Source organism: Lacerta agilis, chromosome 10, assembly GCF_009819535.1.
Source record: "Lacerta agilis isolate rLacAgi1 chromosome 10, rLacAgi1.pri, whole genome shotgun sequence".
Lineage (NCBI taxonomy): Eukaryota > Metazoa > Chordata > Lepidosauria > Squamata > Lacertidae > Lacerta > Lacerta agilis.
Window position 1 is genome coordinate 7,381,969 of NC_046321.1, and position 24,857 is coordinate 7,406,825.

General features: G+C 43.4%; 1 protein-coding gene across 1 annotated transcript; it reads right to left on the reverse strand.

The window, feature by feature from the left end:
- Positions 1-1,034: 1,034 nt before the first annotated feature.
- On the reverse strand, positions 1,035-19,187 carry CTSO (cathepsin O). Its single transcript, XM_033163133.1, has 7 exons — positions 18,992-19,187; positions 14,307-14,415; positions 10,555-10,694; positions 6,145-6,312; positions 4,607-4,728; positions 2,448-2,611; positions 1,035-1,176 (listed from the first exon to the last, which is right to left on the reverse strand). The coding sequence occupies exons 1-7, from the start codon at positions 19,121-19,123 to the stop codon at positions 1,055-1,057; spliced, it is 957 nt and encodes a 318-aa protein (XP_033019024.1). The 5' UTR covers positions 19,124-19,187; the 3' UTR covers positions 1,035-1,054.
- Positions 19,188-24,857: the final 5,670 nt, after the last annotated feature.

Consider the following 24,857-nt stretch of genomic DNA (forward strand, 5'->3'; position numbering starts at 1 on the left):
ATGCTAGCTGATGAACTCGGGCCTCCCTGATATAAATCTAGGTCTCTGACCACAATCACTCAACTCTTACTTAAAACTGTGCTAAGCGCAGGTGGAGTCAAGATTCCCAAAACTGAGACTAGAACTAGTATATAAAATTCCTTCTGTTTCAGAATTGATGGTCTGGAATACGCTGCAGAGTGGACATTAAATTCCCAAATATACCGGTAAAAGTTTTATGGCACTAGCTGGAACAGGATTCTTCTGTTTGTTCCCACCAGAATGCCCACAAGTCCCTTTCCGAGAATAAAACTCCTTCACATTGTGGAAAAATAGTGATTGAAATGTCTTGTCACCGATCCTGCGTTCAGCAACCCGCTTCACACAAACACGGCAGAACTTCATCTGCAATGCCTAGGACAACAAGATCAACGTTAATCACTGGATCATTGGATAAATCCATTGGATAAAGTATTATTGCAACATCATCTCTTACTCCTTGGCTCCCATGCTGTACCAATATTGCAGAACACCCCTTTCATTTTAGATCACAAATACTTCCAGGGGGAGTGGGGAGAGTCCCAGCAGAGACGCTGATGTTGTGAGTAGCTTTGATCACTGCATTCAAAGTGAGTGTCGGCTTCAGAGTGTCGCTACAGGACTTCATACACAAAATTGGCCAGACACAGGAATAGGTTTTTTTCCTTGTGCCGTTAAATTCGTAGTTGTATAGCTTAAGGGGAGGTAAAATATGGGTGGGGTTTCTTTGCTTCTTTGTATTTTGAGAGGAACAGTGTTTGTATGTTTACATTGCAATGTAGCCGAAACAAATTCCAAGTATGTTGGAAAATTACTTGGCCAATAATAAATTATTCCTATTCCTATTATTCCTATATACATTTATATTCTCTTGCTTTGATAATATGCTAATGGGCTTGCTTTGATGCTGCACTTATCTTCATCCTGGGACGGTAACATTGAGAGGAGGAACGTAAAGTGCGTCTACCTGAAGTTTAAAATAGCCTCTCAAAATAGGGTGATGGAAGAACGCAGACGGAGGGCTAAATGTGAAGGATCAACTGCAGTTCCTTTTCCTCAACTTACCACAGATATTGGACCCTATCTTAATGCGAACATAGCCGTCTATTCCCCACGAAGTGCCCCAGGAATTTCGAACAATCCAGTAAGGAATGCTACCTGTAAAATAATTGCAAAAAAAGTTTTGTTTTGTTTAGAACATCTTCGGCAAACATTTAATGCCATTCGTTGGACAGACACGGAGGGATTTGAAAGCAGAGCCACAAAACAGAATCCGGATTCTTGTAAGGAATCTGGCATAGATAGCACATAGTACTTCAATATGCAGAAGTGTGTGTTAAAAATTGTATTGATGCAATTCACCAAGTGTTCTTAACCTGGGGGTTAATGGACCCCTAGATTATTCCATGGATGGACTTCAGGGGGCCTATGAACCAGAAGCAAAATAGAAGAAGTCTGGAATCCATCTTGGGAAGGCTGGCTGCAATGCTGTGGGGCCAAACCCCTCTTTAAATGACCATGCTGTAAGTACTGGACTGCCTCCATGCACACTGAAGGTGTGAATGGATGAGAAAAAACATTTCTTAAAGCTATGGCGGTCTCCACTGTGTCTCAATTCTCCAAAGAAACACAGACCCTGGGTGAATGTCTGGAACCCCAGGCTTTTGTCATCACGAGGGAGGGGGAGGCACCCAACTTTTGTAACGTTTCGTTGCACAATGAAATCTTTAATAAAACTATTCAAAAAGAAAAGGGAAATGCATGCCACAATAGCACCCCAAACTTTGTCACTTTACTCCTGCAATTTTCTGCGTTAATGGGGTCGCAAATGGATTCCCCCCCCCCCGGAACCCTTTTAACACAGAAATGAGCACTAAAGTTCTAACACAGGTGAAACTCAAAAAATTAGAATATCGTGGAAAAGTCCATTTATTTCATTAGCTACTGGAGTTTAATACATGAGAGACTCATGACAGGCAAAGTGATATATGTCAAGCCGTTGTTTGTTATAATTGTGATGATTATGGCATACAGCTGATGAAAACCCCAGAGTTGAAATAGTTAATTTGGGGTTCTCATCAGCTGTACGCCATAATCATCACAATTATAACAAATAAAGGCTTGACATATCTCGCTTTGCATGTCATGAGTCTATCTCATAATATTAGTTTCACCTTTTAAGTTGAATTACCGAAAGAAATGAACCTTTCCACGATATTCTAATTTTTCGAGTTTCACCTGTATTCCACTAGATTGTGCCTTTTTTGTCTTTCGAAAGCACAGATAAAATGAAATGCTGAAATGAACAATTAGGGAAACATCAGATGAACAGAATAAACCGCCATGTGAGCACAGATACAGTTGGGATGGCACTAATATTCTCTGAACTGATACGTTAATAATCATTTAATTGGCGGTTTCAAACTCACCTGTCGTATCATAACCAGTAACTATAACAGCGTGATTTGCTTCTCCACTGGAGCAGTGATACTGGATGATGCCCCCAAGATAATCTTGCCAGCTGATTGCATCTACAATTACTGGCAAAGGCCCATATTTAACAAGCATCTTCATCATTTCGTCTTCATGGCCACTGCAAGGTAAGAATAGTCCCAGTCCCTCAGGGTCAGAATTCAGTCTAGCATCAAAATATTTCGAAACCAACCAGCTGCTGAGCACCTTTTGTTTGGCAGGTATCCGGCCCCTTAGGTTGCAGAAGTCAGTCCATAGTACAGAAAATAAACTTGGCTGTACTAAGCAGAAGTTATTCGGAATAGTATTGGTATGTTGGTGCCACCATACGTCTGGAGTTTCTTGGACACATTTAGGACTTGTCCATCAAAAACGGTGTCTGAGCGGAACTGTTAAAATTATCCGGGGAAACCTGAGCGTATGGCAACCCTTCTCAGAAGTGTCCAGGCAACTTTTGTGTCCAGATTTTCACTTTTTGAAATATGGCGACCCAATTTATGTTATTTTACGGCTACTGAAATGGCAATTTCAACAAGGATGGTTTCAATTAAGAACTCGTTTCACGATTTTGTGTATCATGCTGCTTGGGAACGGCCCTCACGGTAAGCCAGCATTTAGAGAAGTCTATTCATCTGACAATATTCATCTGACAAGGATCAATAATCACATTTTGTACCATGACCGTATTTTTTCACCACTGATTATTTCTATGCATGTAATAAAGCAGAGGTAATAATATACCTCTCCTCAAATGAGAGAGAATAGTACTTGTGCTCAGTTTGCTGTGGGAAGACATCTTGCTAGTAGATACACCTCTTCCTGTGGCCTCTGCCCACCCCCCAATCTGTAAATATTATCTCCCCCCTCCACCCTGCCAATGGATGCCTTCCCCCAATGGAGATAAGCCAGTTAGATACCACTCCGATTTCTAGCTATATGTAAACCACCCCCATTGGTTCTGGTGATGTTTCACAACCACTCCCCCCATAGAACCCAGTTAAATAACCTCAAGTAATAACTTTCTGAGGTACGTGGGTGGTGCTGTGGGTTAAACCACAGAGCCTAGGGCTTGCTGATCAGAAGGTCGGCGGTTCGAATCCCTGCGACGGGGTGAGCTCCCGTTTCTCGGTCCCAGCTCCTGCCCACCTAGCAGTTTGAAAGCACGTCAAAGTGCTAGTAGATAAATAGGGACCGCTCCAGTGGGAAGGTAAACGTCGTTTCCGTGCGCTGCTCTGGTTTGCCAGAAGCGGCTTAGTCATGCCGGCCACATGACCCGGAAGCTGTACGCCGGCTCCCTCGGCCCATAACGCAAGATGAGCGCCACAACCCCAGAGTCGGGCACGACTGGACCTAATGGTCAGGGGTCCCTTTACCTAATAACTTTCTGCTTTTTTCACAAGTTGTACTCCATGTCACTGTTTGTTCAGGTCAAGAGAGAAAAGCAGGGCACACATTGCAAAAGAAACGCAAACACTACAGGCAAACGTTTACCATGTTGCGAACCTGCTTTGTACATCACCTGCCCCCCCTTGTCGTGGAAGTTGAAAGCACTTTCTGTGCATCCTCTTGCATTGACAAGTCACCCTGCTCTGCAGGCAATGACTGCTCTGCATTTGGAAAGGAAATGAGACCTACGGACGCATTTGCTGCACAAGGGGTCAAAGTCTCTCTCCCTCCCTGGAACGTCAACATCCATGCATGATCTTTGAAACTCCAGAAGGGAGGCAGGATTTAGCCAAGTTCAACAGCCTGCTGCTTAATACTTCAAAAGAACTAAAGACGAGAGGCGTGTTTTCTTAAGAACATGTTAGATAGTTTCCATGTTTTGTTAAAGCAAACATGCTTGCATCTCTATCATGCATGCTCAATACGTAGAGATATGAAAAGCTGGAATCCTCTGGATGCTGTTGGACTGTCAACTCATTCCATCTCTGCAGCCAGCATGGCTATTTGTCAGCGACAACGGGAGCTGTACTTTCGGCAACACCCAGAAGGCCACAGATTCCCCACATGTGCAGTACTGAAGAGGTTTATAACCGTAGTAGTCACTTGGAATGTGAATCTACTGGGCTAGTTGGGGGGAAAGGACCCTGTGAAAATACTCACTAGTTGTTACCTTAGATCGTAAGAGGTATAGCCTGTGATTGAGACTCCGAAATCAGAGCGGCTGAAGTAATGGCACATTCCTGTTTCAGCTTTAAAAGAATACTCCGCATCTTTCACCAGTTTCACACGTGTCTGCAAGAAGAGGAATCAAACGAGTTGCTTGTGATTAAATAGCAACACATTTTTGTGCTATTGAAAGTTTATTTGGTTATGCCAGAGTCTGTACTACTTAAATTATTTTATTTACTTCCTAAAATGTATTTATCGCTTGATTTAAAAAAAATAAAAGTCAGCAGCTTACAAGAATAAAACAATAAAATTATCAGTAAGAACAGTTGAAAGCAACTATTTTAAACATTCAAAAATAATTAAAACCAATGATGAACTAAAAGTGAACATTCTATGTGTCCACATACGCTTTTCTAAACAAATGTGTTTTTAGCGGGTGCTGTGGAGGCTCCTGCGTGTTGTCAACAGGCAGGGAGTTCCAATGTAACTGCCACAATGAAAGATTGATTTCTTACAAATAACCCAGGGTTGCCAAACAGTGAAAATCCATAAAGGAAAGTTGTTGAGCTTTTTTTGGCAAAATCGCAAAACAAATGCCATTTTTGGGCTGCACTGAAATGAATCCAATTAAGAACTCTGGCCAGAAGTTTTAACCAAAAAACATACGTTTACTCGTAAGTAAATACAAATGTAATATCAGTCCTGTTAAGAATTACAGTCTTAAATGAAAAAATAGTTTCACATTGGAAATTTTCCTTGAAAGTCTTTTAGAAATTGATGCAAGGGCTTCTACGATGCGTGTCAGATGTAAAATGAGACAACTGGAGACCAGGGAGACCAGGACAGGGCCCCGTTTCGGCATAGATGCCTTCCTCAGCTTGTTTTTTATGATAGAAGTGTATGAAATATATATGGTTTCTATTTCTTTGATTCCTAAGAAGATATAGCGTCTTAGAAGAAGTTTTCCTGTGTTTTCTGGCTGCAGTCACACCTCATGTTACTGCCCCTTCAGGTTGCATGTTTTCGTCTTGCGTCCCACGGCAACCCGAAAATACTGGAATGGGTTACTTTGGGGTTTCGCCTCTCGCGCATGCGCAGAAGTGCTAAATCGCACTGCACAGACACGGTGCTTCGAGTTGCAGGCTTTTCATGTTACGGATGGGCCTCCGGAACGGATCCCGTCCGTAACACGAGGTACCACTGTATTCTTACAGAAAATTGGCAAAAACAGCCAACAGCAGGAAGATATGAGCCCGCTAGCCGTACTCTAGATCTCAACTTATGTCAGGGTGAGAGAAATATTGTCTCAACGGAGGTCACATGATGAGCAGGTGCTGGAGCAGGACCATCTATTGCCCAACTTGCCTGACTTATGACAGCCCTAGAGGTATCTAATTGGCAGAAGCTGGAGACAATATTTGGAACAATGCAGCCTTTGATCTACTTACAAGAGGGCAATGTTTTTCAAGTCTGAGATTTGCCTTCTCTTTACACTGTCACATATTAATGGAGCCTGTGGGTTTTGTAAGAAATGAATACCTGATTCAGCCAACTCAGTGCAGTAACCGTAGAGCCACCGCTACAGCCTTTATTCCCGTATGAACAGTCGATAACCTGCTGCACGCTGAGGTTCTCCAAAACGTTCCCTTTAATTGCATACGCAGACTCTACTGCACTGACAACACTGAAAGCCCAACAGCCGCCACACTGGAAAAGAAATGCCGAGTGTGATGGATTACAATAGGAAGCGCAAAGATGATTGTAAAACAAACATTTCACACAGGAATTTACAGGATAGAATCTCCCCTTGCAAAATTAATGGATATGGAGCAGTTAAATACGAATGAAAGTCATCAGATCAGCGGCTGTTAAAATAAAGGATCAAGATCGGAACTGTCGTATCTGGACTAAGAGTATTGGAGCAGGACGAAATAAGAACATCATTCCCTGAAATCCAGAACCCGGGAAGTCATTGAAAATTGTTTAATTTGGTATTGGATAATTGGTTTTTTTAATCGTATTGTAATTTGGTATTGTATTAGTGTGGCTTTTGTTGGGTTGTTAAAAATGAAAATTAATTTTAAAATTATTTAGAAAAAAAATCGTCGTTTGTTGCCCTTCATACTTTTTTTTAAGCACAAATTTATTTCAAAATAGCTTGTTTTTCACATAGTTCCGTATGGATAGTGTTTTATCCAGCGGTGTTGCTCAACTGGCAGAAAGGCTTCCGTCATTGGAACAGGGAGGGAAGCAATTTTCAGGCATTTTCTGTCCCCCTTTGCTTCCCTATATCCATTCTAGAGGGCCCCCTGTTGGGGTATTTAAACTGAGTAACTGTGCGACAAAAAGCATTCTGGGGAGACTGCAAAATATAATTAGGAGTTGTTTTAATTAAAGAAAAATAACAGAAGTTACATTAACTACAAGAACGCTACAGAAACATGACCTTCCACCCAGGATACAGAGAGGTACGCAGACCTCCTTATATACTGTATCCGATTGCTGATAAGCCTTAAATCAATACAAACTTAACATCACCTGCTGTACTGCCCCACAGCTGCAGAACTAGGTCATTTCATTTCCTTCTTTCTTTTAAAGAGATACACATTTCTGTGGAACAGTAATGAGCCTTAAACTGTAAACCACTCAACAGACATTGACAGACATTGTGGACAGACATTGATGGATTTAAAAATAATAAAAATACGGCAGGTGCAGAGGCTTCACTTTGGCTTTTCTACTACCTGTAATGAAAAAGCCAGTTCATATCAACCAGAGAAATGGGGCTATAAACATGCACCGCTGCCGTGTCAACAATGGAGATGTATTCTCATCTCAAAAGGGCACTGCAACCCTCATTGTATTATCTTTTCTTTCTTTCTTTGTGCCAATTTATTGGTTTTTCCAAATTTTGAACAAATCAGTGCCGAATTACCAACAAATTTAATGCAAAAAAGATGACCTCCCAATCTTTGTCCTAAATGTGTTCCTGTGTCCCGCCCCCCTTTTGCTGTTTAATAGCACACACCTATCTCTGGTTCACAATCCATTCCTTATGTTCAACTCCCATTATTCAACAGCTGTCGATTTATCAATTCCTACTCTTTTTTTTATAAATTTTTATATATAAACTTTATTGCGTAAATTCAGAAAAAACAATCCTTAAAATATGTACATCCTTTCAACCTAAGCAAACAAAGAAAAATAAAGATTAACAAAACAAGTTTTTGGTGTCGTATATAAGAACGAAAATAGTTCACAATACATCTGTATGTAAGAAATGTAGTATTACATACAGACTTTAAAAGAAACATAACCTTTACATTATTTTCTATTACCCTTTAGCGATACATATCCTTGTCTTATTTCTTCAGTCTATTTATATCTCTTCATTTTCTACTACCTCTTTATTCAAGGCTTCCACTTGTCTTAATCCTGGTAATCATTCTAACACTCCTTTTACCACTCTGAAATCCTCTCTGAAATCCTATACTCCTATTTCTACTTCGTTTCTCCTTTCCTTTCCTTCTTTATTCTTTCCTTTTGTTCAAGATAAGGATATCTAGAAATGAGCCAGCATTTCACCATGGGGCATTGCTTTTTTAAAGTATTCTCCAAACTTTCCCAGTCTTGTTGGAACTTTTGGTCATTGATCCTCTTATTTTGTCCGTTAATTTGGCTAAATCAATATAGTAAATAATCTTTCTTGCCATTCTTTACTTTCTTGTGTTTCTTCCTTTTTCCAATATTGGGCTATTAAGTTCTGGCCGCAGCGGTAGCATAGTGAAATAATTTTTCATCTTGTTTTTTATTTCTCCATCTATAATTCACAACAAAAACCATTCCGGGTTCTTTTTAATATTATATTCATCATTTTTTTTATTTCTTCTAATACCTGGGTCCAGAATTTTTGAATCCTCTCGCAATGCCACCACATGTGTGAAAAGGTCCCCTCTTCCTTGTGACATCTCCAACAAGAGCTGCTCTTAGCTTATACATTTTGTGTATTTTACTTGGTGTCATATACCACCTGTAGAACATCTTGATCAAATTTTTCTCTGATCCCCTCTGCCGCCGTTGAACTTCCACACCTTTCCCCACAATCTCTCCCATTTTTCAAATCTATTGTTTTCCCCAAGTCTTTCGCCCATTTGATCATAGTTTCTTAATCATCTCGTCTTTTACCTCCCACTCCAATAAGATATTATACATGCTGATATTACTTTGCTTCTATTATGCAAGAGATGTTTTTCTAGCAGAGAAGAATCATCTAGAAACCCTTTTTGTGCTCTGTTCTTGGTTTGAATTTACTATTTATTTGATGATATTGGATCCAACCTGTTAGGAAATGTTTAATATCATTATAGTCTTTTAATTTTAGTTTCCCATCTTTTTCTTCTATCAGATCTTTATATTTACCCCAATTTCCGTTTGAGTTTCTTTTTTTGACTGTAATTATTTCAATCGGAGAGACCCATTTGGGTTTTTTGGGTTCCAATAGTCTCTTATGTTTTTTCCCAAATTTTTAATAAAGATTTTTTAATGATGTGGTTATTAAACCCCTTATGAGCTTTAATTTTGTCCTCCACCAGGTATGCATTGCCAGCCGAATTTATTTTCAAATCCCTCAAGATCTAGCAGCTTATGATTTTCTAATACAATCCATTCCTTTAACCACATAAAGCCTGCCGCTGCATGATAAAGTCTAGATCTGGCAATGCCAGGCCACCTCTACTTTTTGTATCAATCAGTAGTTTATATTTAATTCTCGGAGGCTTATGGTTCCAAATAAATCAATTCCTACTCTTACATTTACCAAAGGTAAGGTAAAGGGACCCCTGACCATCAGGGCCAGTCGTGTCCGACTCTGGGGTTGCGGCGCTCATCTCGCTCTATAGGCCAAGGGAGACGGCGTTTGTCCGCAGACAGCTTCTGGGTCATGTGGCCAGCATGACAAGCCGCTTCTGGTGAACCAGAGCAGCGCACGGAAACGCGTTTACCTTCCCGCAGGAGCGGTACCTATTTATCTACTTGCACTTTGACGTGCTTTCGAACTGCTAGGTGGGGCAGGAGCTGGGACCGAGCAACGGGAGCTCACCCCGTGGCAGGGATTTGAACCGCCGACCTTCTGATCAGCTAGCCCTAGACTCTGTGGTTTAACCCACAGCGCCACCTGGGTCACATTTACCAAACAATACCATATACCCTTAAAGAACAAGAGAGGTTACACACCCCTCTGCCTATCTATTTTAAATCATTACTCAATATTTCTGTGTTAATTTCCCTTTCTTATCTTATTGTTCATCTTGCCTCATTGTATTATGGTACCTTAAGGTTGCTGGAGTTTTGAGGGAAATCAGTATACAATAAGCAGCACACAAACAGCGCACACAAATCTACCAAACCACTCCACGTATTGAATTCTATATTGGTAGTCCAATCAAAAAGTGAGCAATACAAGAAGTCAAACAAAGAAGCCACAAAGAGAAAACTCATTCAAGTTAGTACAACAGGACAATTTCAGTCTTTAAATGTCTTTAGCAGGCTCCTGTAGATATTGATGAAAATAGGTTCAGTCAGATGATACGCACAGATGTTAATAGATGAAAGCAAGTCCAATCAGATGGAATATTTAAGATGTGACGCACAAAAATTAGACAGGGTGCCGGTGTTTGTCCCCTGTTTCGCCCATGGACAATTTTGGGCTTCTTCAGTAAATTCTTTCCCAGGATTTACTGTATATTCATACATACAAATTTACATGTTACATCTCATCTAAACTAGAACATCTAGTCGTCTTCTTCAAAATATTCTTTCTCAAAGATTTGGTACATTGCACACTTTTCAACTTCATATGCTAAGTTCTTTCTTGGCTTAAGCATTTATTCATTTAGAGTTTTTGAGGGAAGCAGGTCCAAAGTTAGGCAGAAAATCAACTGTGGAACTTACCGCTTCTTGATTCCTCACGCCGGTAACGACATTCTTGTCCCTCCAATCAAACTTCGCTGGTAAGGGTGTTTCTGTGCCCTCTAGGCTCGCTCCCGGCACATACTTGGGAACTTTAAAAAGTCTACTTTGTAAGTAAGTAGCTTTAAAATAAAACAAAAGTTCTGTTATTTTCTAGTTTTGGTTACAGCCGATTCAGAGGACATCGTTTCTAAAAGCCAAGCCACTTGCATTTCCCCCAGTCATTATTATTTATAAAATGTAGATGCTGCCCTTCATCCGAGGATCCTATGATTTACAGCGCTTTACAGTACAGAAACGCAAAAATAAACAACATAATAATGAACAAAACAATCCCTCCCCCAGTTTAAAACACCAAAGACCTGGGATAATCATAGAATCATAAAATTGTAGAGTTGGAAGGGTCTAGGTGGATCATTAGTCTACCTCCCTGCAGTGCAGGAATATTTTGCCCAACGTGGGACTTGAACCACGACCCTGAGATTAAGAGTCTCATGCTGAAGGCAGCCCTGTTTAGGGAAGCTTTTAATATTTAATGCTGTATTGTTTTAACCACTGATTGGGAGCCGCTCAGAGTGGCTGGGGTAGGGCATAATAATAATAATTTATTATTATTATTATTATTATTATTATTATTATTATTATTATGCTTACCAACTGAGCTGTCCCTGTTGGATATTGCCTGTTGCCTAAAGATACGTCATGAAGGCGGTAGGTGAGCCTCCCTGGGAGAGCTTTTCCACAAACTTAACAAATTCCACAAATTTAATAACAAATAGCCAGAAACAGGTGTCGGGTTCACTTGGTCTCCCGATGTAAGAAGTCAATTCTTTATGCAGAACATAGTTAAATTATGGGACTCGCCTTGGATGGTTTCAAAAGGGGATTGGACAAATTCTCGGAGAAGACTTAATCCAGGGGTCCCCAAACTAAGGCCCGGGGGCCAGATGCGGCCCAATCGGCTTCTAAATCCGGCCCACAGACGGTCCGGGAATCAGCGTGTTTTTACATGAGTAGAATGCGTCCTTTTACTTAAAATGAATCTCTGGGTTATTTGTGGGGCACAGGAATTCGTTCATTTTTTTTCTCTTCAAAATATAGTCTATCCCCCCACAAGGTATGAGAGACAGTGGACTGGCCCCTGCTGAAAAGTTTGCTGACCCCTGATAATCTTTTTTTTAATAAGAATTTATTGGATTTTTCAAAATCAAATTAAACAAAGTACAACAACACACACTACACAAAAACACACCAACAAAAAACACAATTATTTAACAATCCTTCTCTTCTTAAAATCCTAAACCTGGGACTTCCTCACGTCCTCTCTTCTGCGTTCATTTCTAATCTTCTTTAGTAACTTTGTAACATTGTAAAATCTTATTTCTTACATCTAATCTTAGTCTTACAGTTATAACCAACATATCTTAATCATACAACTTGTTCTTATCAAACAAAATATCATATTCCAAATCTTAACTTCTTATATCCTTTCTTCATTTAACTTAGTAAGGCTGTTGCCATTGTTCCTTCTGATTCCAACTTCAAAAATATAAAAATCAACACATTTTACCCTAAACCTAGTATTTCTTCCATTCTCATAATCCGTTTTCCCCCTCTGATATCGGAGTACCGTGGTCAGCATTTGTAATATACCTGACCCCTGATAATCAATGGCTCCTGTCCATGTTGGAGGCTCTGGCTCTGGCTGCACAGTCATGAGACAGCAGTGCTGCTGAATACCATTTGCTGGAGACCCCAGGAGGAGAGAGTTGCTCTTGCACTCGGTTCTGCTTGTGGGTTTCCTACAGGCATCCAGTCAACTACTGTGAGAACAGGATGCGGACCAGATGGGCCATTGGCCTGATCAGGCAGGCCCTTCTTCTTATGTCCCCTTGCCCTACTCTCCCATCTTTTCCTGCAGCATGTTAACGTTACACTCTTGGCTTGTTTCAACCAAATATCTCAAGGGCTTATCCCGTGGAAGGTGGCACCTGGCACAACCTTGTTTTCTCCTGCTCCGGAGGGTAGGATTCGAACCGATGGCTTCAAGTTACAAGGAAGGAGATTCCGACTGAACATCAGGAAGAACTTTCTGAAGGTAAGAGCTGTCTTGACACTGGAACCGTCTCCCTTGGAAGGTGGTGGGCTCTCCTTCCTTGGAAATTTTTAAGCAGAGGTTGGATGGCCATCTGTCATGGAAGCTTTAGCTGAGATTCCTGCATTGCAGGGGGTTGGACTAGATGACCCTCGGGGGTCCCTTCCAACTCAACAATTGTATGATTCTATGAACCACAGTAAGTAAATCTTTATTACGGTCAAGGACCAGAAAACAATTTATAAAACCACATATTAGTGTAAGTTGTGTTATGCCACAAACAAAAACAGGAATGCGGGCCAATCATAGAACCGACGCCCACACCCAAGCCAAGTTTCGACCTTTTAGTGTTTAAAATTTAAATTCATTGGTCTCTACTATTATCGTTCCATTGGGGTTAAAGTTCGAGGGTCTATTGTTGACATCACTACTCGTCTGATTCTGGTCGCAATGTAACAGTACTTTGCCACAGCCCTGGTGATTTCGGGGTCTTTATCTGCTAGGAGAAGTCTGGTATAGGTATCATCTATGCTACCAGGCAATTTCCTCAGAATTGGTTCAATCAGCTCTTTTCTTGAATCTCGATATAATGGGCAGTGTAAAATAACATGCCCAATAGTTTCTATCTCATTGCTATTACAGGGGCACAATCTTTGTTCGATCGCGATCTTATTGTATCTTCCCTCTAGGTGGGCTGACGGAAGAGCCCTGGAGAAAGCCCATCGGTGTTTAGCGTTGTCTAGTATTTTGAGATAGTTTGCTAGATGGGGCCTTTGAACGTTATATCGAAAGTTGATTGAAGTCGTTTTGGACTTCAATATCCCTGAATCTTTCTTTGGTTATGTTTTTGGCCCTTCCCATGTCTAGGCTTAGTAGATACTCTGGGGAGAGACCATATATGGCCAGTTTTCTGGGAATGCCCTTGCGCCAACTAGATTGAAATTTGTGAAGCACAGTTCCCCAGTTTGAGCACAAAGTGAAACTGCTGTTTAAAGAGATGAGGATCAGAAGTGAGCCAGTATGTGATGAGGTGAAGGATGGGTGCTTGTTCCCAGTTCAATAAAGTAAGGCTTATTAAGCCAGGAACTGATACAAATGATCTACCACAAGACAGAGGCTTGTTCGTGTGGGCCACCTTGTTTTCCTTTCGCTGTCTCTTGGCCACAGCAAGCAGCCATCATTCATACCATCTACTTGCCAAGCATTCTATAACTACTGAATGATCTCGGGCTTTATTGTTTTGACAAATCCTTGCTTTCTGCAAAAGTCTGCACTGCTCAATTCTCAGTTCTACTCTAGACCCCGAGATACCAAACTATGAAGGGAAAAGATCCTGTTAGAGAAAGGGATGGTTAAATGAAATAAACTCAGAAAGGGATGGTTAATAGCCGCAAAAGTAATAATCGCCATAGCAACATGCATAATGAAACATTCTGACAGGTTGAAGCTCAGAGAGTATGAAATTTAGGGAGACCGTAGATAATCTCAAGACAAAAACGAGCACTTTAGTCCTGCTTAGCACGATGTTTAGGCACACCAAATCCTATCAAAAGGATGTCAAAATAGCTTGCACTGAAGATAAGGCAAGGTGGTATTGTTTGCAAAAGCATTAAATATTTTGTAACGTAATACTCTGTACCTCTAAATTCTTCAGGAGACAAGTGGGAAAATTTATTTATTCCATAGACAGCAGTGGCGTTGACGCCAGATGATAACGAATTCAGATGCCTGATTCTCTTAATGCTTTCCTGAAAAAGAAAAAACAAAAGCATAATTACGCTCTTGAAATGTAATGAAGCCTGTCTGTCTGTTTGTTGGATGGCACCTTGTACCCCTCCTTCCGGCAACTCCGGCAACCAAGCTAGTGCCAAACGTATTGCTCTGCTTTCCTTTGGACCACATCAGAGAGGCCGAGGGGGGGGCGGGTCTTGTTGTCTGGGCAGCCCAGGACCCACTGGCGGAGGAAGAGGAATGCGGGGGGAGCACACTGCCCCGGCAGCGCGATCCCAGTGTTGGGATATTTGTACACGCCAGGCTGCAAAAGCAACAGTGAGGCCAGTGTAACATGTGTCTGTTTTTATCCTGTGAGAAAGCCAGTAGTCCTATATCTGATTTCTCACACATGTGATGTTATTGTACTTTACTTTCAGTTCTGGCTCGAGAGATGCTAGACGCTCTTATGCACAGCTCTGAGTATCTGAGCTGGCTAGCAGAGACATATTCTGAATTTACCTATAATAAATAATTTAGCCTCATCAATGGCTTGTGCGTGTTGTTCTTCGCACTGGGGAACAATCGCATATTGAATGTGCCACCAGTCTCGCGTAGCCGGGAATGTGCACAAGAGCCAGTGTGGTGTAGTGGTTAAGAGCGGTAGACTCGTAATCTGGGGAACCGGGTTCGCGTCTCCGCTCCTCCACATGCAGCTGCTGGGTGACCTTGGGCTAGTCACACTTATTTGAAGTCTCTCAGCCCCACTCACCTCACAGAGTGTTTGTTGTGGGGGAGGAAGGGAAAGGAGAATGTTAGCCGCTTTGAGACTCCTTCAGGTAGTGATATAGCGGGGTATCAAATCCAAACTCTTCTTCTTCTTCTTCTTCTTCTTCTTCTTCTTCTTCTTCTTCTTCTTCTTCTTCTTCTTCTTTGTTCCAGGTTCGGGGCAGTCTCACAACTGACCCCGGGTGGGACATTTGCCAACACCCAGTAGGGTGCCATCGCGGCTGCCCCCGTGCTGGGCGCCACGCCCCTGCAGGCAGTGTGCCACGCCCTCAGGACATGCGCTAGCCCCCCCCCTGCCTGCTCTCCACCCCCCCCCCCCGGTGCCAGAGCATGAAGCTCCACCACTGCCAGGACCTCCACACGCACTGCCTAGGCTTGCACCCCGGCGAGGTCACTTCAGTGCTGCTAACACAGCAGTCTGACTTCACCCCCAGAGGCACACTCCATTGTCTCTCAAGACAGACAGATGATGATGACGACGACGACAACTAGGCAGAGGCCTGTCAACAAAGCTGGATGCTACCTCTGCTGTTTCCCAAGTGTTTCCTTGGGATCAAAAAGACGAGTTACATTGGGGGGCGGGGCGGGTCATGGAATATAAGAGATTTATCTGAGAATTAGCATTCTGCATTTGTAGTTATGTGTGTGTAGCTTCGTTTTATGGCCCAACGTTTATATCAGTGATGGGGGAAACTCTGGCCTACCACGTGTTTTGACTCCAGCTCCCATCAGCCTTGCCCAACACGGCCAACGATCAAGGAAGATGGAAGTTTCTGTCTAAGATACCTAGAGGCCCACAGGTTGGGCACCCACTTTGTACTATCAGCTGGCAATAATACCTGCCCTCTTTTGCCCAAGGCCACATTGACCTGTAAAAACTGTGGAGCATTACAGTTAACCAAATAAGGTGCATCTTCCCATACTGATAACTTCCATTAAATCAGGCATGTCCAACAGGTAGATCGCGATCTACCGGTAGATCACTGGCCGTCTGTGGTAGATCACCGGTAGATCAGTGGCTCCCCCAAAAGGAGCCAAAAAACTTTGGCTCCCCTAAAAAAAAGCTCAACATCTTTGCCCTGCACCCCAAAAATGACCTGAACCACCAAAAATAGACCTTTCCTTCCTAAAAAAAAAAGCTCAATGTTGCTTTCCTCTTCCCTAAAGAAGCTCAACAACTTTTACGTGAACCCCCCAAAACAGGGCTTTCCTTCCTAAAAAAAAAAAAAAAACCAAAAAAGGGGGTAGATCACTGCCAGTTTTTAACTCTGTGAGTAGATCGCAGTCTCTTGGAAGTTGGCCACCCCTGCATTAAATCATCAATGGCAGTGGGTTCATTCACACTTTTTCTCTGCATTTCTAGGCACAGGTATGGGCTTTCCAGGTGTGTTTCTGAGCGTTCCCCCTCCCCCCTTTTTTTGCCCTGCAAAAGCTGCTCTTTACCACTGAAAACAATTCAAATGAAAACCTAAATTGCTGTTTGCTCCAAATCTTGGGAACCTAACCTGCAGGCACTTCTGGATTTCATTTCACTTTTCTCTCGTCTCTCTTTATTTGGAGTCTTACCGGCACCCATCCCTTAATTTTTCTACATTCTCTCCTTTCTTCATCCACACAGCTTTCTGTTTGCATATAGGCACATTTCATTTAACATACCTTAAGTGTGCCTTACGCCATAATCACAGAACCTCCGAGTGTCCCTAATTTCCAGGGACGTCCCTGATTTAGAGAAGCCATCCTGGTTTCTGATTTGATCCTGGAATGTCCCGCTTTTCCTTAGAATGTCCCTATTTTCACTGGAGAAATATTGGAGGGTATGGAATTTTCTGACCCCCGAGCCAATCCTGTATAGGGAAGTGTTTTTTTAAAATGTTTAATGTTTATTATTATTATTATTATTATTATTATTATTATTATATATTGGAAGCCAACCAGAGTGGCCGGGGCAACCCAGTAAGATGTGTTGGGTATAAATAGTAAAATTATCATTATGGAATGGGGCGTCCAATTTTCATTGGAGAAATGTTGGAGGGTATGGGATCAGTTACATGCAATTAAAGTAAACAGTGATAGTACAATGGGTTTTTTCCCCCAGTGGTTCACAACCACCAAGTGCCAAGAGGAACTCTCAAAGCCCAATGATTACCCTTCCACAAGATTACTTGCTGAACTTAAAAAATGCTAAACACACAAACATGTATTTGTTTTATGCCAAGACAGCAATTGCCTGAACAGCACCAACTTACCACAAGGACCCACAATTTCTGAGCAATTTGCTGTTCGTCTATGTTGCAGCCAAATCAGCAGAGAATCTCATAGCTCACAAAATTAGTACGGCATCATAAACTGATTTTATTATGCTTCGGCTGATCGCCAAAGAATTGATGCTTTTGAATTATGGTGCTGGAGGAGACACTGGAGAGTCCCATGGACTGCAAGAAGATCAAACCTATCCATTCTTAAGGGAATCAGTCCTGAGTGCTCACTGAAGGACAGATCCTGAAGCGGAGGCTCCAATACATGAGGCCACCTCATGAGAAGAGAAGACTCCCTGGAAAAGACCCTGATGTTGGGAAAGATGGAAGGCAGAAGGAGAAGGGGACGACAGAAGATGAGATGGTTGGGCATTGTTCTCGAAGCGACTGGCATGAGTTTGGCCAAACTGCGGGAGGCAGTGGAAGACAGGAGTGCCTGGCGTGCTGTGGTCCATGGGGTCACGAAGAGTCGGACACGACTAAACAACAATAAACTTTCACCAACAACATCCCCACTTTCAGGATTTAGGGTTTCAAGTCTGACATCTTGTGGTGAAGATGTGGAGTACAAAACCTATCCACTTTCATTTATTCACTGAGAAATATTTGTTGAAAATGGCCTCCAAAGCATCTGCTGTTCACTGCTTGTCAATTTTACAGGGGGAAACATATTTGAAACTGGGCTTATTCTTCTTCCTTCAACTGCACACCAAAACCCACTTTTCCTGTATGCCTTTCTCCTTAACCCCTTAAACTCCAAGCATGACCATTTTTTTCTCCCTCTGTACCCTTCTTTTCCCCCACCCCTCTTTCTTTTTTTTTTATTTCCTCCAACTTTTTAAAGGGCAAGCTCCAGTTTGATTCGGTACGAAACAGCATACAAACATAGAAAACAAGACACGTAACTTTTGTATGAACTCCCAGCTGAATACGAAGCTAAGCTATTGGAATCAATGGGAAGCAGCGCTGGGCATGTATTATTACTATTAAATACATGGTTATGTATTTTATTATATAATATTTCAATATCTGCACCTCCCTTTATCCAAAGATCCCAGGGTGGTGTACAGCATTAAGAACATAATTTAAACATAGTTTTATTTTGTTTTGACTATGGCAGACCAACACGGCTACCAACCTATAATTTAAAGAGCAGACTTGGGGATCTGGAAGGGGGTGGTAGCCAACTAAGCTTTACTCGAGAGTAGGCCCATTGAAATCCATGTCTGTGATTAAATTGGGTCCATTAATTCCAGCGAGGTCGGCTCGGGAGTAAATTGTGCGGCAGATGCACACCATAGATTTAAAGCGCATCTTCCCCACCACCACCAAAATCCTGGGACCTGTAAACCCCCCCACCCCGTGTCTGATGCCCGGTATTTATTTTTTAAGGGGTAGGGAGAAGCCATATGCTTTAAATATGTGTTGGATATGCGTGTGTGCCTTGGCTGTGCCGCCACATTTGGGACTGGGATGGAGATCTCTCTCTCCTCCAGCCCCACAAGGAAGCTGCGCGCAAAGTCTGGGACTCCAGCTGACCTCTCCCTCTCCTCTCCCCGGTCGCACCTACCTGCAAGGCGGTTTCTTCTGTCCCCTCCTCGCTGCCCCTGGAATGCAAGGAAGGCAGCCTGGATCCGGGATGCCAAAGCTCTCCGGCTCCCAGGAAGGGCAGCAAGCAGGAGAGGAGAAGCCACGGATTCATGGAGAGCCTCTCCGGATATGCTGCGCCCTGGCGTTGCTTGGTTTTCTCCAGGACTCGTTTTGTTTTTTTTCCTTTCGCTTTGCTGGCTCCTCCTCCTCCCCAGAAATGAAGCCTCAAGGGAGACTTTTGCCCTTCTGAGCGCTTCCAGCTGCCTTCGGCTGGGCTCTTTTGTTCCACTTGTCCCTGCAGAAAGCACTTTTGAGTGGTCCGGGAGGGAGGGATGAGAGGCCTCCGCCTCCATCCTTGCAACTTGGCAAAATTTGTCACTGCAAAAAAAAAACGGTGGCTCTCATCCCCAAGGTGAATTTCTGGCTTCCCCCCTTTTGCACCCAGGGGGCTCTCCTTCCTTGGAGGTTTTTAAGCAGCAGGGATGCTTTAGTTGAGATTCTTAAGATTGCAGGGGGTTGGACTAGAGGATGGGGGGGTGTCCCTTCCAGGTCTACAATTCTAGATTCTAATTTCCCCTTACAGAACTCTTGTGGGATTTCAGAACAGCCCACTTAGATCCCGGGAGGAAGCTTTTGATTTCACCCAGACCCTTTTTATGACAGACCCTTTTTACTATATTTCTTATTTACTGCATTTTTATCCCAAGGTGGCTTACCCAGGTGTTAAGAAAAGCTGGCGGGAATTTTAATCTGCTAATATTTTAAAATGTTCCATGTTTTAATGCATTGAATTCCACCCCTAATTTTATGGTTTTATCTTTTTTGGAAACATGCTTTGAGGTTTTTGTTTTGGGGTGGTTTTTTTTGGCCATCAAGCAGCATGTAAATTTGATGAAATGAAAAATGGAACACATGCTTCTCCCCTCTCCTTGCTTAATCCGCACAACAACCCTGCCAGGAAAGTAAAGCAGAGAGGCAGTGGCTGGCCTCCAACGTCAGTCACCCAGTGAGTTTAATGTGAGCAAGTGAAGATTTGAACCCTGGTCTCGCAAGGTCCTAGCCCATAACCCTAAACCACCACACTGCACTTCCACTTTTATTAAAAAGACTCTATTAAAAAGAGGTTTGTGTCAGCGAGGGACATGAAAACAAAATGGTTTGTTCTTTCTGTGCCAGATATGACATTCTTGTGACTAGATTAATCATTCATTTCATTAAGGTCAACATCTGGACGTTTACCATCAGTACAAGCCATGAGTCGAGAAGTTATTGTTCACTGTGCAGAGCAGGATCTATTCTAGATCCAAGTTAGACCCAGGCGGACTTCAGCATTGCCAGGAATTTATTCCATTTTTATTTATTTGTTTATTTTGCAAAATGTGGGAGCTAACCTGGAGGGAGGTGGAACTGGAGACCAGAAATATACCTGAGATGCGACAGGTCCTGTTTTGGGGATGTGTGCTTTGGCAGTGCCCAGGCTGGTGACTGGATCCAGGCACCGCCCCCCGGCCAGTCCTATTAGCTGGCTATGGGGCTTGTGCAGCAGGAAGGAGGGGCAAAGGCGGGGGGGCAGGACACCCCTCCAGCACGGGAAATGCCCCCCCCCGCTCCCAAATTCTCCCCTCTGGGATGAGGAGAGGTCTTGTGGGATTTCATCCCGCTGGACCGCTGCGACGTAAATGCAGGGTGCAATTGCAAGCAGATGGAATAACTTAATATGAAATGCATCGCCTCATCTTTCTAGCAAAACCAGAGATTTGCATCGGTTTAAACAAAACACAAAGCCAAGGGGCTTATTTTTTTTTGATGAAAACATGATGGTTGACTTTAGCCAGAATGAGAAGAGTCGAAAATGGAAATTTTCTACTTGCTTAAAAATTACGTTTAGTACTGCCTTAATTTCACGCTTGATACAAGCTCATAATTTCTTCAAAGCTTGTAAGGAAGCATGAAGAAACCGTGGGTTTTTATTGATGCATGCTGCCAAGAAGTTCATCAAACCTAATAAACGTATTTTATATTTACTCAAGGACCCATATGGCACGTTGCTTCATTAAAATGGTCGTTTGTTGTTTTTCCTCTTGCTGTGTGAGAAGAGGTCTTAAGATGCTGGTCAAGGTAAACCAGATGTCAAAGGAAACAACTACCAGACTTTTAGAAGACATCTGAAGGCAGCCCTGTTTATAAACTTGAGTATAAACTGTATGCATTTTGTCTTGATCCTTGGATACTGTAATCCCAAAATGTATATCTTTGTGCCACCTTTATAACTTCTGTATCTCAAGATATGCGTTAACATTTTCTTTGTAACTTTCTCTATCCCTACCCACTGGTCTTCCCAACATGTTTGTATACGAACACACAGACCCTCCCAAGTCAGGAAGAGGGGTTTTTATTGAGCAAATAAAGCTGTAGGGCAAATGCACACACAAATGCTTCCTTAACGGAAACTCCCAAGGGCAGCAACCACCCTGAAAAACACCTTTTGTATCTAGACATGGCCCTCCGATAAAAGACCCCCTCCCTTCCGACACCTATTCACCCGCTGCGAACCCCTCACCGCACCCAGATAATGCTATTTTTTTCTTTGTTCTGTACTGTGTCAAAACTATATAAATGTTCAACAGCTCTTTTGTTCGGGGTTCTTCATCGGCTGTTGTGAGTAAGAACCCTGTTGCCAACAGTTCTATACAGTGGTACCCCGCAAGACGAATGCCTCGCACAACGAAAAACTCGCAAAACGAAAGGGTTTTGCGAGTTTTTAGTTGACTCGCGAGACGAATTCGTCTATGGCTGTTTTTCGCAAGACGAATTCGTCTGGCGAGGTACCACTGTGAGCCGCCGGAGCCGCGTTTTAAGGCTGCAGCGAGCGCTGCAGCTTTAAAACGCGGCATCGCGCCATAGCTAAAAAGGCTTACCTTTTGGCTCCGGTGTGTGTGTGGGGGGGTGTTTTCTGCATCGCGCCCGCCATTTTGGATCGACTCAGACATGCGCAGTCGATCCAAAATGGCGGGCGCGACGCGGAAAACACCCCCCCACACACCGGAGCCAAAAGGTAAGCCCTCCCGACCGGCATGGCGCCGCGTTTTAAGGCTCCAGCGAGCGCTGCAGCTTTAAAACGCGGCGTCGCGCCGCAGCTAAAAGGCTTACCTTTTGGCTCCGGTGGTGGGGGGGTGTTTTCTGCATCGCGCCCGCCATTTTGGATCGACTCAGACATGCGCAGTCGATCCAAAATGGCGGGCACGACGCGGAAAACACCCCCCCACACACCGGAGCCAAAAGGTAAGCCCTCCCGACCGGCACGGCACTGCGTTTTAAGGCTCCAGCGAGCGCTGCAGCTTTAAAACGCGGCGTCGCGCCTTAGCTAAAAAGGCTTACCTTTTGGCTCCGGTGTGTGGGGGGGTGTTTTCCGCGTCGTGCCCGCCATTTTGGATCGACTGCGCATGTCTGAGTTGATCCAAAATGGCGGACGCGACGCAGAAAACACCCCCACCACCACCGGAGCCAAAAGGTAAGCCTTTTTAGCTGCGGCGCGACGCCGCGTTTTAAAGCTGCAGCGCTCGCCGGAGCCTTAAAACGCGGCGCCGTGCCGGTCGGGAGGGGCGCGGCTTACCTTTTGGCTCCGGTGGGGGGGTGTTTTCCGTGTCGCGTCCGCCATTTTGGATCGACTGCGCATGTCTGAGTCGATCCAAAATGGCGGACGCGACTCGGAAACCCCCCCCCCCCACCGGAGCCAAAAGGTAAGCCTTTTTAGCTACGGCGCATTTTAAAGCTGCAGCGGGCGAACAGTTCGCTCGCTGCAGCCTTAAAATGCGTCGCCGCGCGGCTCCAGTGCCGGCCGGCGCCCCTTCCGACCGGCGCTCCCTGACTTTTTTCCCATAGGAACGCATTAATTAAATTTTAATGCGTTCCTATGGGAAACGGTGCCTCGCAAGACGAAATTTCCGCAAGACGAAAAGTCTTGCGGAACGAATTAATTTCGTCTTGCGAGGTACCACTGTACTTTAAAATAAACTGATCAGGCTTAACTAGCCGCCTTGCTTTTTGTTAGAACTCTGGTCTGGTCTCTGTTATTTCTACGCCGGCAGGGGTTTTCAAACAACGTCCTGCCGGGTTCAGAATTCCACCCGGAATCGGACCCTTTTATTGGGATATGGTAAAGGTAAAGGGACCCCTAACCATTAGGTCCAGTCGTATCCGACTCTGGGATTGCAATGCTCATCTCGTATTACTGGCCGAGGGAGCTGGCGTACAGCTTCCGGGTCATGTGGCCAGCATGACAAAGCCGCTTCATAATACTATACAGTGGTGCCCCGCTAGACAAAAATAATTCGTTCTGCGAAAATTTTCGTCTAGCGGGTTTTTCGTCTAGCGAAGCGGCAATGACAGCCGCGCTTTCACTAGACGAAAAAAAAGACGAAAAATTTTCATCTTGCGAGGCAGCCCCATAGACTTTTTCGTCTAGCGGGGCAGCCTCCCGCTAGACGAATGCCTTCGTCTAGCGAGTTTTTCATCTAGCAAGGCATTTGTCTAGCGGGGCACCACTGTATTTACTGCACTGTAATTATAGGTGTGGGTGTGTTACAAGAATCTTAAGGTATTATATATAATAAATGTTCATAAGTGTACCAAGCAAACACGTACATGAATGGCCACATGTCTGAGAGGACAGTCCTGAAACCATTTTGACTCCTAAAACTGACCAAATGTTTCTATTCAACGAGGGAGGGGGTGAGGTAACCTTCCCATTGTCTCAGGAATTAAGTAATTACCACCTCAAAGCAATGGCCAGAATACCAGGAAAGGGAATCAGATAAGGCATTATCATATAACCTGGCAGACAGGAGATAAACAACGCACTCAGGTTTCTGCTGTACACCGCCTCTTCTGCGATGTATATATGATGTATGGAGGGATGGTCTTGAGCTCCAGGGCAGGGAATTTCAAAATGTCTATATAAGGGCAAGCACAACTTTGTTCTAGGTCCTCCTCCAAACTCCTGTGTGTGATGGGAGTACCCTGTTGCAACAGCTTTAATAAAGATCAGGCTTACTAGCTGCTTTGCTTCTCAATATTCTCTGGTTGGCCTCTGTTATTTTCTCCTTCCGATGGAGAACCTATAAAGGGCAGGTTTTGTTTACAACAGGTGACCTTGGGCTGCCCAGATGTTGCTGGATTACAACTTCCAGGTGTACTGGCTGGGCCTGATGGGAGTCGGAGGCTAACATCTGGAAAACCACAGGCAAACCATTGTTGCTGCAAGCAATTCTATGTGGGGCTGCCCTTGTAGACAGTCTGAAAACTACCTTTGATCCAAAGCACAGCTAGGATTTTAACTGGATTAAATTATTTCAGTCTTATATTATCTTTACTTGTTTCTGGGCTCAACTGAGCATACTAATCTTAATCTTCAAAGGTCTTGTCAGTCTATGACCTGGTTACCTTAAGAACTGCCTACCCACTTACAAAGCTGTTTCAGACGCTCTGCTCTGTGTCCCTTCCTTACTAACCGTGCAATTAGAAAATGCAAGCGGTACCACTTTGGTGGTGCAATAAACTTGTCGGAGAGATTGGTTAGAATCCTCTTCCTGTGTTTAGATGGGTGTTCAAGCAGGATTCTTTGATATTTAAATGTTTGCTGCTGGAATGCTTTGATTGGTCTGATGCTCCAATGACATCACACTAATCATTACTGTTTGCTGCGATGGATTTCTTTTTCTTTTTTTAATGTTTTTATTATGCTTTTTCTGTATTACAATTAAACGAAACAAATAAAGAATAAAACGAAATGATTTCTTGGTTGCGTTGAATATGATGTCGTAAAAAGGGCTAAAAATACTGATTAA

Excerpts from the sequence above, each read along its gene's own strand:
- CTSO (XM_033163133.1), bottom strand. The coding sequence starts at position 19,123 with ATGAATCCGTGGCTTCTCCTCTCCTGCTTGCTGCCCTTCCTGGGAGCC. Across the intron at positions 10,695-14,306 it reads GTCTCCTGAAGAATTTAGAG|CTACTTACTTACAAAGTAGA; the intron begins GTACAGAGTATT and ends TTTATTTTAAAG. Across the intron at positions 4,729-6,144 it reads CACTGAGTTGGCTGAATCAG|ACACGTGTGAAACTGGTGAA; the intron begins GTATTCATTTCT and ends CTCTTCTTGCAG.